At 38.9% G+C, this 11,645-nt stretch overlaps 1 protein-coding gene across 6 annotated transcripts; it reads left to right on the top strand.

Annotated features, from left to right (window-relative positions):
- Positions 1–809: 809 nt before the first annotated feature.
- DIMT1 (DIM1 rRNA methyltransferase and ribosome maturation factor) lies at positions 810–11,353 on the top strand. 6 transcript variants are annotated; one of them, XM_081519773.1, is made up of 12 exons: positions 810–1,014; positions 1,366–1,439; positions 2,676–2,762; positions 4,742–4,803; positions 4,885–4,978; positions 5,067–5,116; positions 5,887–6,010; positions 6,441–6,533; positions 7,364–7,428; positions 8,040–8,103; positions 9,282–9,388; positions 10,822–11,353. In XM_081519773.1, exons 1-12 carry the CDS (start codon positions 936–938, stop codon positions 10,862–10,864), a joined length of 942 nt encoding a protein of 313 aa, XP_081375899.1. In that variant the 5' UTR covers positions 810–935; the 3' UTR covers positions 10,865–11,353. The 6 variants fall into 6 exon arrangements, with proteins under 6 accessions (XP_081375899.1, XP_081375906.1, XP_081375901.1 ...); XM_081519774.1 differs by having other exon boundaries at positions 977–1,149; XM_081519780.1 differs by lacking the exon at positions 1,366–1,439.
- Positions 11,354–11,645: the final 292 nt, after the last annotated feature.

Here is an 11,645-nt window from a genome sequence, read left to right as displayed (position 1 = left end):
ACTTTCACTTTTCACTTTCATGCATTGGAGAAGGAAATGGCAACCCACTCCAGTATTCTTGCCTGGAGAATCCCAGGGACGGCGGAGCCTGGTGGGCTGCCGTCTATGGGGTCGCACAGAGTCGGACATGACTGAAGCGACTTAGCAGCAGCAGCAGCAGCTTAATAGAATAAACTTTGAGGTCAGTTTCCTATTTACCTTCGAATCTCCATCACCCAGCAGTGTTTAATACACAGCAAGAGCTGAATACGGAAAGGTTTAGGAAATTAATGACGTACCACAGAAAGAAGCGAAACCACCAGTAGGTCCAGTCAAACTAAACACTTAATTACATTTTCAGAGTTACTTTCCACAACACAAGCAGCGGAGAATTCACTCCAGCTAGAGGAGCAAGGTCCTCTTCCCAAGCTCCTGGGATCCTCACCCACAATCCGTTGGGATACACGAGAGAAATACATGACATAAACAAATTTTCTCTGGATTTCAGCGATTCAACAACCTAGCCTGATAAAGCATCCACAAGCCTAATTGCATTACATAACTTAAGTTTCCTCCACTTCGTTGAGGTACCACAACCAAACCTATTTAACTAGCTTGGAGCGTGTAGGGGCAAGGCCCCGCCCCCGATTCTAAACTAGCCAATCCAAACTGCCAGAATCGGCAGCGCAGTGTCTTCTGGGATCTGTAGGCTTCCGAGGTTGGGCTTTCCCCGGCGGCAGAGCTTATTCCCGGCGGCCATCGGGCTCCAAAGGCCCGCCCACTTTCTGAGGGCGGACCCCGGAGCAAGCGAAGGGGCGTGTTTTCGCCCCACCCCCAGGTGGCCCGATAGGGTGCTGGTGGTGCGGGCCGGCGAGTCCCACGTGGTGCGGAGACTCGCGGTTGCCGGTTCGGGTCCTTCTTGACTTCCTCGGCCTGTGAGCTCTCTACCTGCAGAGATGCCGAAGATCAAATCAGCGGCTAGCGCCCGCCGCCGCGAGCGGCAGCAACAACGCGGGCAGCTGAAGAGCGCCGGAGGTGGGGACAGCCGCGAGAGAGCTGGGGTCCCTTGGGTTGGGACTTCCGGTAGGACCGAGCCGGGGCCAGGACGGAGTTCTGGCCGGGACAGTGAGACCGGGCGGGGCCCGCGCTCCCGGAGCGTGCGAGTCCCAGGTTTACCCGAGCGACGAGCTTAGGCCCCGCGCGCCGCCTCTGAGTTTCTTTCACGGAAGGGGTGGACTTAAAACAGTCTGTCATTCAGGCTCCTTAGCGTGACGTTTGGTGCCCCTAGCTGGCGCAGATATTGTCCCCTAGCTATCCTGTTTTCTTCTCTGGGACGGTCTAATGTTTTTAGTTGGGAAATTAAGGCTATTTCATGTTTTATTGCAGGACTCATGTTCAACACGGGGATTGGGCAGCATGTTTTGAAAAATCCTCTCATTGTTAACAGCATTATCGATAAGGTGGGTGTGGAAGAGGAGAGGGAGAGAGTTACTGGGTTATTGGTTTTAATTTTAGGAATATCTAAGCACAGAAAGGATTCCTGACACAAAATAGATGCTGTATAAATACTTGTTGAATGAATTGAAGAATTGTATAGGATTCGCAAGTTCTCTTCAATATGATTTGCTTTATTCTGTGAGTCTCGGGTTCTGACTCCAAATTCTTTTATCTTTCTGTAGATTATTTATTTCTTAGCTTGACACTTCTGCCTGTTCAATTCCAGGTTCTTCTTCTGTTACCAATCACTTTTTCTAGGCAGCATCTATCACTGTTAGTCTTTGTTTACTCCAAACTCTAAAAATATATCTAACCAGACACCTTTGGAAGTTTGTTCCCTAGAGAAACCTGTATGGTATAAGCCAATGCCACATGTACACTCTTCAGAATATTCTTCCTGTATGGGTTATTGATGTTTTCTTATTGTTTCGTATGATTGGGAGCTAGGACATGAAACAATAGGTGGTGCAGATTACTTTCATGGTTGCAAAGGAAGTATCCTGAGGCTGTAGAAAGGACATTACCTGGCTGAGAGATGTCAACTTAGTGTCGTATGCAAAATGAGAGTTGGCCTAGCTTTTTAACCTTTTTGGCTCATGAATTCCTTTGTGCATCTGATGAAAGTTATGGACTCAGAATACTCCAGCTATGTGCATACATACACTTTTTTTTTTCTGCCACATGTTGAGGGTTGTGGGATCTTAGTTCCCACACTAGGTATCTAACCCCATGCCCCCTGCAGTCCTAAGCATGTCACTGGACTGACATTAATTTTTGTGTACAATTTCTGGATCCTTCTGCACCCCTGAAACAATACATGGATGTGGAATTGAGAAATACCAGTACAACATCCTCTGGTTCATCATTTTGGTCCTTCCATTTTGAACCTAGTGATAATAGTGTTGGTAACAAGGTGCTGTTGGAATCATTTCAAAGATAGAAAGAAGAATGCCACTCTTAAGCACTGCTGTTCCTATTTCTCTCACTCTTAACTATTGCCCCGTTAGGAGAGCTGTTCAATTTCCACTTGCGCCTAATGTTAATAATTTTTTTAAACATAGATCATGAAGCAGTCTCCTAAAAATGGAGTCAGAATAAGATCTTTTAACTGCACACTTTTGAGTAAAGATATTCTGTTGTAAATTAAATTATGTGTTCAGATGTGCCTGTAAAGGTAAAGTAGTTGTGCTTGCTTGTAGGCTGCCTTACGACCAACTGATGTGGTGCTGGAGGTTGGACCTGGAACTGGCAATATGACTGTAAAGTTGCTGGAAAAGGCAAAAAAGGTAAAGAGAGGATTTAGTGTTTGGTATCAGATATCATGTGAGTAATCTCAGGTGGTTTACAAGTATAAATCTGTTTTAATGAATTGTTATTTTAACAGTAACTCTTGCTCCTTTGCTGGAAACTTTATCTTAGAAAATATGAGCAAATTGGGTGAAGTGAGTCAAAAGGTACCAATTTCCAGTATAAAATAATGGACATGATGTAATGGACATCATGATGACTGTAGTTAACAACACTGTAGTATATTTGAAGGTTGATAAAGAGTAAAAATTCTCATCACAAGAAAAAAAATTGTAATTATGCAGTCATGAATGTCATATATATCAAATCATTGTGTTGTATGCCTGAAACTAACATAATGTTTTACGTCAATTATGTCTCAATTTTTTAAAATGGATTAAAAGAAAAAAACATGGGTATATCAATCAGGAAAACAAATGACATTGGATACTTCAATATAGGGAATTGGTTACATGGTTGTTCGAGGACCAAGAGAATAAAACACTGAGGTTAACCCAAGAGTAGAATTACAAAGAGCAGCTACCCACTCTCGGCTCAGGGGAACAAAGCAAGGGGATTGGAGTTATTGCACTTAGAACTTTGGAGGAGATCTAGCACAGGCCTCTGAGACTGGAGTGGCACCTGGCTGCAGCTGGTACCTTCTTTGTCTCTTGGTGGATCCAGTTCCAGTTAAATCAGATCATTGCTGTGTCTTCTGGTGGATGTAGGCAACGCATTTTAAAGAACTTACCGGAAGAGAGTTCAGTGAAGAAACCATTGACAAGATATGGGAATGTTAAGGGAACCAATAAACACTTAGTGAAAAACCTAGGGACTAGCAACAGCAGGAAGCAGTTACCATCCAGCAACCTCAAGGGACAAGAGGAGGGAAATGTGTTACCAGAGCCCAGAAAGAGCAGGGACAGGGACCACTCATAGCCAAACACGGCCGCTGCCAGAACTTGTGCAAGGCAGGCACAGGCATTAGGAAGTACTCAACCCCACCCCTTGGATCCAGTAATGCCTTGCATTAGCCTGGCCCAACAAGAAGTCAAAAGGTGAGGGAGCTAGACTGTATTACCCTACAGGCAGAGCAAAGCTGGAGAATGGATCTGGGAGCTAAACAGACTAAACCTCACATATATCGGCTCTGTAGACACGGTCGTCCTGGAAGTCAGCAAAACCTCAGCTTATACTGAAATAAAATTTCAGCCTATCTGGTATCCCTTTTCATTTACTTGATAAGTTATCTGTGCTATATGCTCTGGATCTTAGTAGGTGAGAGAAGTGATTTACTCATTCCAGAACAATTGCTTTGTATGCTTCTAAAGAACATTTACTGCAAAGACATATTGTGTATTTTTTTTCATCAGTTGAATTACAAAGCATGGAGCCGTATGAGCACAGTAATTCTGTGAAGTATTTGAGTAGAACGGTCATGTAGTCTGGCTGCCTACTTTTCTGGGTGATGTTTTTTGTTGTTCCTTTGACCCCTTGCCACATTTTGTAAAAATCATCTCTTCATTAAATTCTCTTCAGATAAGTTCTTTAAAATGTACTGCTGCTGCTGCTAAGTCGCTTCAGTCGTGTCCGACTCTGTGCGACCCCATAGACGGCAGCCCACCAGGCTCCGCCATCCCTGGGATTCTCCAGGCAAGAACACTGGAGTGGGTTGCCATTTCCCTCTCCAGTGCATGAAAGTGAAAAGTGAAAGTGAAGTTGCTCAGTCGTGTCCGACTCTTCTCGACCCCATGGACTACAGCCTACCAGGCTCCTCCATCCATGGGATTTTCCAGGCAAGAGTACTGCAGTGGGGTGCCATTGCCTTCTCCACTGGTAGAGTACAATTGAAGAATGATGATGGTGGAATTGGGAAAAGAATTTTAATTCATTTAAATAATGTAAGTTCCTATTGAGATAACAGGAAAAGATTTATTCTCCATAATTAACCTACGAAAATAATTTTTTTTTAATTTAGGTAATTGCTTGTGAACTTGACCCAAGGCTAGTAGCTGAACTTCACAAAAGAGTTCAGGGCACGTGAGTATACATAATAGAATTAAAGTACATTTCAGTCTCGTGAAACAATGTTCTTTTTAATTGCTTTTTTTTTATTACCAGGCCTCTGGCCAGCAAACTTCAAGTCATGGTGGGTGATGTGTTAAAAACAGATCTGCCATTCTTTGATGCTTGTGTGGCAAATTTGCCTTATCAGGTATGTTTTCAAAATGTAGGAACATTATATTTACTAAATGGTTTTCTGGTGGGTCTTTCCCACAAATAACCAGTTAATTCTTTTCCAGATCTCTTCTCCTTTTGTGTTCAAGCTGTTGCTGCACCGACCTTTTTTCAGGTTTGTGACAAGAAGACTAAAGTTATTGCCAAATCCTAGAAAAATTACAGTTTAGGCCATGAACACAGATAGCCAAAGGTTAAGGTTAATTCAGTTAAAAAACCACTGGAGAATTTGTTTTGTAGAAAATACCAGTTTGTTTGCTGCTCTGTCTCACATTCTTAGCAGTTGCTACAGTTATTTGGGAGAGGTGTGGTCTGAGTCTTGCTTCTGAGACCAGATGGCCTTTCTGTATTTTCTCATGCTTTTGTTGTTAGCCCAGGTCAGACTTCTTTTATCTAGATTCTTAAGTGTCCTGCTAACTGGTTTCTAGTACACTCTGTAGCAGTGATTTTCAAATCGCAGGTCAAAAACTCCTTAGTAGTTATAAAATAATGAGCCATGACTGTCATTTTTTTAAAAAATGACATGGAATGGAATATATCAGAGGGCATTCATTTCATGTCATCCAGGTGATTATAGTTTCATGAAACTTTTGTTGACCTGAAATACTTTCTCATCTGATCATTGAGGGCTTACATTCTGGGGTTAGAGCTACAGGCATTATACAATCAAAAACAAAAGTTGCTGGGTCATTCTGTGACCCAGCTTTTATTCTGTGGGAATAAAGCTCAGGCTGAAACTGTTCTCCTCCCTTCTGGCCAGCTAGACTGTTATTAACCACAGCTATTGATTTACTGTTTCCCACCTAAGAAAAGTCATTGAAGTTAAAATACATTTATAGTTGAAAATGACCTTTCTCTCTTTATTCCTTTCTGCTGTCTTTTCAGATGTGCTGTACTAATGTTTCAAAGAGAATTTGCTCTCCGACTGGTTGCAAAACCTGGAGATAAGTTATACTGCAGACTGTCAATTAACACACAGCTGTTAGCACGTGTGGACCATCTAATGAAAGTAAGTGACTGTTGTTGAAATGATGGGGCTTAACTCATCATTGAGCATCTAGCTGTGCCTTCTGTGAGGGGAGCATATTTTAAAAAATTTTATTTTTGGCTTCAGTGAGTCTTTGTTGCTTTGTGCGGGCTTTCTCTAGTTGTGGCGAGCGGGGGCTGCTTTTTATTGCACTGCACAGGCTTCTCATTGCAGTGGCTTCTCTTGTTGCAAAGCATAAGCTCTAGGCGTGTGAGCTTCAGTGGTTGCAGCATGCCAGCTCAGTAGTTGTGGCTTGCGGGTTTAGTTGCTCCTTGGCACGTGGAATCTTTCCGAACCAGGGATTGAACCCGTGTCCCCTGAATTGGCACTTATCCACTGCGCCACCAGGGAAGTCCTGATTACTATTTAAAGTTGTTTTTGAGAGGACTACTTAAACATTTTCTGATTAAAGGTCGGAAAGAATAACTTCAGACCACCACCCAAGGTGGAATCCAGTGTCGTAAGGATAGAACCTAAGAATCCACCACCACCTATCAATTTTCAGGTGAGGTTAAAATAGGGTCATTCAATAAAAGGAAAAAAAGCCCAAGGTGGAAGATGTGTGTCTGTAGCAGCAGAAAATGAATCAACCTAAATGTCTAAATAGGAGAATATTAATTATAATACATCCTGTGATGGAGTACATGGAATTATTTGACACAACATAGTTGTTGAAGACCTCACAAGAGCATGGAAAATGTTTGCAAAAGATAAAAAGATTAGAATACCATTGCAGTTTGCTGAAGATTATATCTACAGAAAACATGTATCTATTTGAGTAAGACATGGGAAACAAGATAAAATGAAAATAGTTGTGTTAAAGTAACAGTGTGGGTAACACTGTTTAATCAGAATTCTAATTTTTGCCATTTAAAAAGAGAAGAAAGCCAGATGACTTGATGTAAAACCTCACTGCGATCACATTGTATAAAAACATGCTTATATGATCAGTAGCTGGTGGCAGTAGTGTGGTTGTCAGCTATTTCTACAAGGTTTAGTTAGGTGTATTACACAGGCTGTATTCTAAATCACATCTGTTTTAAGTCATGTTTTTTGAAAACGATACTTAGATTTAAATAAATGCAATGTTCTTTGTTCCGATGTGGCACAAATGTTTTCTATTTTTAAAATTGAGGGTAAAATAGTCAATAAGGTGCACAAGTGTGGAAATCAAGTATAGATCTTACTTTTGCATATATGAACCAGCCACGTGAAGATATAGAACATTTTTATCACTTCAGAAGGCTTTTAGTTTTATATATTAAGACAAAAAAGTACCTACTAGGTATCAGTGGGGCTTAATATTTTCTAAGAAAATACCATCTACTGTTTCAGGAATGGGATGGCCTAGTAAGGATCACCTTTGTTAGGAAAAACAAGACACTGTCTGCTGCATTTAAGTAAGTATTTTACTAATTTATGATATATGAGGGATCAGTGCTTCATATACTGTGCTAAGCACTAAAATTGGGTCATTTTCCTGAACAGTATTACCCTAAAGCATACACATGATCCATGTCCAGACACACTTTTAATTTTGTACTTTGGGAGACAGGAGAATTTAATGAAGAAAAGTTCCTGGACTTGGGAATTAGATCAGGTTTGTTTGTTTTTTTGAGAAATGGGAAAAACCCAAAAACTATACCCCACATCTGCCTCTCTTTGGAAGAATGAAGTGACAGATGGACCCCTTTCACACTTTTGAAAGATTCATGGCATTTTAACTTGGAAAAATATAATAGCAATTTGGGGCCCAAGGTCAAAAAAGTGGTGAAAGCCACAATGAAAAAACTAATTTTTGAGATGATGTTTTTTGTAATCTAAAACTTCCTTAAGATGTCTATTAGGTTTAAATATTAGTAGTTGTGATTATTTCAGAAGTTTAAATATTCAACCTTTTTTAGTTCTTTAATTTCACCGTGCGGAACATAGGCTTAATCTTATAGTAAAGGAAATTTATATTTATAATCTGTTTGGAATAATAGTGACATCATTTTTTTATGTAATATAGGTCAAGTGCAGTACAACAGCTATTGGAAAAAAACTACAGAATTCACTGTTCGGTCCATAATATTGTAAGCAGAAAATGTTTTTGTTGTTTCAGTAATTTGTTGTGTTTTAAAATGTTCATTTCCTACTGTTTCATACATCATTACAAAACTCTTAATTTTGAACATTTCATAGGAAGGACCCTTAAAAGACAGTATGTTATGTCTAACTAGCAGGAGAACGTCAACTCTTTAATAGGTCAGTGCTGCTGTATATTTTGTAGAATGTATCTGAGCAGCCTTGAATACTCTATCCTTTTTTACTGACAGTTTTTTTTCTTTTGGCTATAAAAAGATTCAGTTGAGTCATAATTTTCTCCCAGATTTTAACCATGTATAACTTACTCAGCCTAAAGTTATTTGCTAGCCTTTGAATTGTGGCCATCCCTTCTTGCTTGTTGCTCACATAGAAATTACAAATTTAAAGTTAGCATTTTCTCAGTGCCTTTTTTTAATACCTAGAAATTGAAATAATTAAAATAAAGTAGGAGATAAATAGCAAGTTCTGGTTGTGAACTTCATGTCTCTTACCATTATCTGTGCAACATTTTCTTAAGTTGTGTGAACACATAGACATCTATATATGACTGTGGTGTTTGATAATTTTTTAGTTTTCCAATCTAAACAGTGGCAGATAAAAGCAAATTTCCTTTTTTTCACTCAGCTCTTAAACGTGGTTTAATATACTGGTAGCATAGCTACCTCCATTTTATGAATACAGTCTCTGAACATCTACCTACATAGCAAATACTAAGTTGGATTAAGAAGTTTTTGGATGGAAGATGTGAAATGTGACGCATTCTCAAGGGTTAGAGAGGCTATCTTTGAGAAAAACTAGCTAGCTAGTTTAATGAAATTTGTACCAAGAAAGTGTTATTTTTAAAAGATGTTAACAACTGCTATAAAATTTAGTTTACAGCTTTAATTATGTTATGAAGTACTTTGCGAAGCCTGAAACATAATTATTTCAGAATTTTTAAGAAGAAAAAGGGCAGTATACACGATGAGTATTTGGTATGTGCTAAACATCAACCACTTAATGTATTAAGAGATGCCAAGTCTTATCAACAGATAGGCTTTCCAAAACTATCATGAAGAGATAAGGTGACTGTTTATGACTTACTAAACTGAAAAAAAAAAAAAAAGAGTCAAGGTGACTTCATTAAAGATACGTTGTTCATTTATTCTGAATCTTGTATTGATAGATAATACCAGAAGATTTCAGCATAGCAGATAAAATACAGCAAATCCTAACCAGCACAGGTTTTAGTGACAAGCGGGCCCGTTCCATGGACATAGATGATTTCATCAGGTAACTACATTTTCCTTTTACTACATGTTTACATTTCTTTACTGTGACACCTTCATATTTAGAGATTTAAAGGCTTTTAAGCGGTTATAAGGTGCTACCTGGGAGTTATTGCATAGCACTTCCATGGCATGGAATAGTATTTGGTGTAGAAGATGGAGGCTAGTTAGCTGCAGCAGAAGGAACATTTTCTGTAAGAACAGTAAGTGAAGAACAGTCCAGGCCTGGAGATAACCTCTGTGACAGTGTGAGTTATGGAGTGTGTGCTTCTCCCTTCCAGCCCCCTCCCCCAACTCCCATTCACAGTCTTAGCCTGTCAGGTAGAAGAATCATAATACATATAGTTGGATCTTCTTTACTGAGAATAGCTTTTAAGTATCAAATAATATTAGTTACAATCGTATCTGGTTATCATCTCTAACTGGTTCAGTAACTTATTTCATGAACTGAGGCAAGTTCTACACACCAGAAGTAAAAAAGAAAGAATGGTGTCATAATTAACTGGGCAATACAGAACAAAATTTGTTTTCCTTCCATTAAGCAAGTAAATCTTATGAAAGCAGAGTAAGGTGTCAAATACTCAGGTAATAATTGACCTGCATTTGTTGTTTTTAATCACTAACACTTTGATTTCCTAAGTGAAAAATAAATTTTTGTCTCTTTATCCAATTCATTTTTAAAGCTTCCATGATCTAGAGGCTGAAAAAAAGAGGGTAGATTGATATAAAAGTCACTGGTTTAGTTTATGCTAGAAACACAGTTGTATGTAACTGAGACAAATGACATTTTTATTTTACTGGCAGGCTAGTAGTACTACTGTTTCCATTAGATGTTAATGCCAGGAGTCGAACATTATCCATAAGTACCCATCTTTAGATATCTTAACCCACCTTGTTCTTATGGGCCATCCTGAAAATAATCTCAGGCAGGTCTAAATAGAAATATTTCATCTTATTTTCCTTCATTCTTACTAATTTTCTGCAAGGTTTCTAAACATGCAGCTTACTGAAACAGTGATCTGATAAGTACATAGGTATCCAGAGAGAAGAAGTATTTGAGTCTGAATAACTGAGCTCAGAGAGCAAGAAAGGACACATGAGATTAGCCATTCATCTCTCTCCTGTCTCTAATTCCAAACAGCTTTGCACTCATTTACCAGGTTGAAATGGAACAAGTAACCAATGTGCTCTTAGGCCAGGGTTAAGATTATTTTAGTTAAATTCATCATGCCTTAAGACATATAGGCTATGACAGGAGAGGCACCAAAATGAGGTGGCTTTAACCAATATACATCTCATAAACTTAATTGAAGAATAAAGTTTCTTTACTGACATCTTAGGAGTATTTGTTTTAGAACTCATGGTATAGGGACTATGCATTGTTACTTACTACAAACTAGCATTTCAATACCATCTCACTTGGTTTCTTTTTTTCAGATTGCTACATGGATTCAATGCAGAAGGTATCCATTTTTCTTAGGTATCTGGAAAAGAGAAGTTTTTCAAGCTCAAGCAAAAAAAGTGAAATTATATATTTTTAATAATTGGAGAAAATGAACTATGCTTGGACACTGTGCTTGACTACTTCTGATGTACTACTATTGTCACCATTTATTTCTCTGAATTTTTAAGACAGTCAGTCAGTTCTGAGTGTCCAAGGTTTCTTTGTTTTTTGCTCTTTTTTGTTTTGGTTTAATATATAATACAAGGCAGGGTGATAATAATCTTCAAGAGCCGCAGATACGCACAACTTTACACTTCAAGTTATTTCTAACAGTGTATAAAGATGTTACCCTTTTATTTTCTGTGTTATATATTATTGTGAGAACCTTTTTTTAGGCTTTTAGCTCTTTAGGCCTTTGTCCTTCAAGTCATAAAAAAGTTAGAATGTTTAATTTAGTCACATATTCCCCATACCATTTCTTCTTGTTATTCACGTGTACAGTAAAGCAGTTGTCCTAAAATGTTATTTTGCTTCTCGAATTCTTCTCTGTTTTCCTGCAGTTTCTATCACTGCCTATGCCTCCAGCAATCCTGCAGTGTTAACAGGCTCCATCAGGGTTTTAGGTAACCTGAGCCTGCTACTGCCACCGCATGGTGCCAGGCATGTATTACTTCTAGGCATTCCTTGTAAATGAGCATCTCCACTAGAATGAAATGAATTATAAGACTGTATGATTTTTTTCTTGGGGAGACAGTCATAGACTTAAAATTTCAAAGAGTTTTATAAATCAAAACTGACTTTAAAGTTAAAATCTCTG

This window comes from Giraffa tippelskirchi, chromosome 8 (assembly GCF_054371585.1).
Source record: "Giraffa tippelskirchi isolate mGirTip1 chromosome 8, T2T-mGirTip1v1.2.pri, whole genome shotgun sequence".
In the NCBI taxonomy this organism is placed as follows: domain Eukaryota; kingdom Metazoa; phylum Chordata; class Mammalia; order Artiodactyla; family Giraffidae; genus Giraffa; species Giraffa tippelskirchi.
This window is presented reverse-complemented; position numbering and strand designations above follow the sequence as displayed.

Excerpts from the sequence above, each read along its gene's own strand:
- DIMT1 (XM_081519773.1), top strand. The coding sequence starts at position 936 with ATGCCGAAGATCAAATCAGCGGCTAGCGCCCGCCGCCGCGAGCGGCAG. Across the intron at positions 2,763-4,741 it reads TGCTGGAAAAGGCAAAAAAG|GTAATTGCTTGTGAACTTGA; the intron begins GTAAAGAGAGGA and ends TTTTTAATTTAG. Across the intron at positions 8,104-9,281 it reads ACTGTTCGGTCCATAATATT|ATAATACCAGAAGATTTCAG; the intron begins GTAAGCAGAAAA and ends TTGTATTGATAG.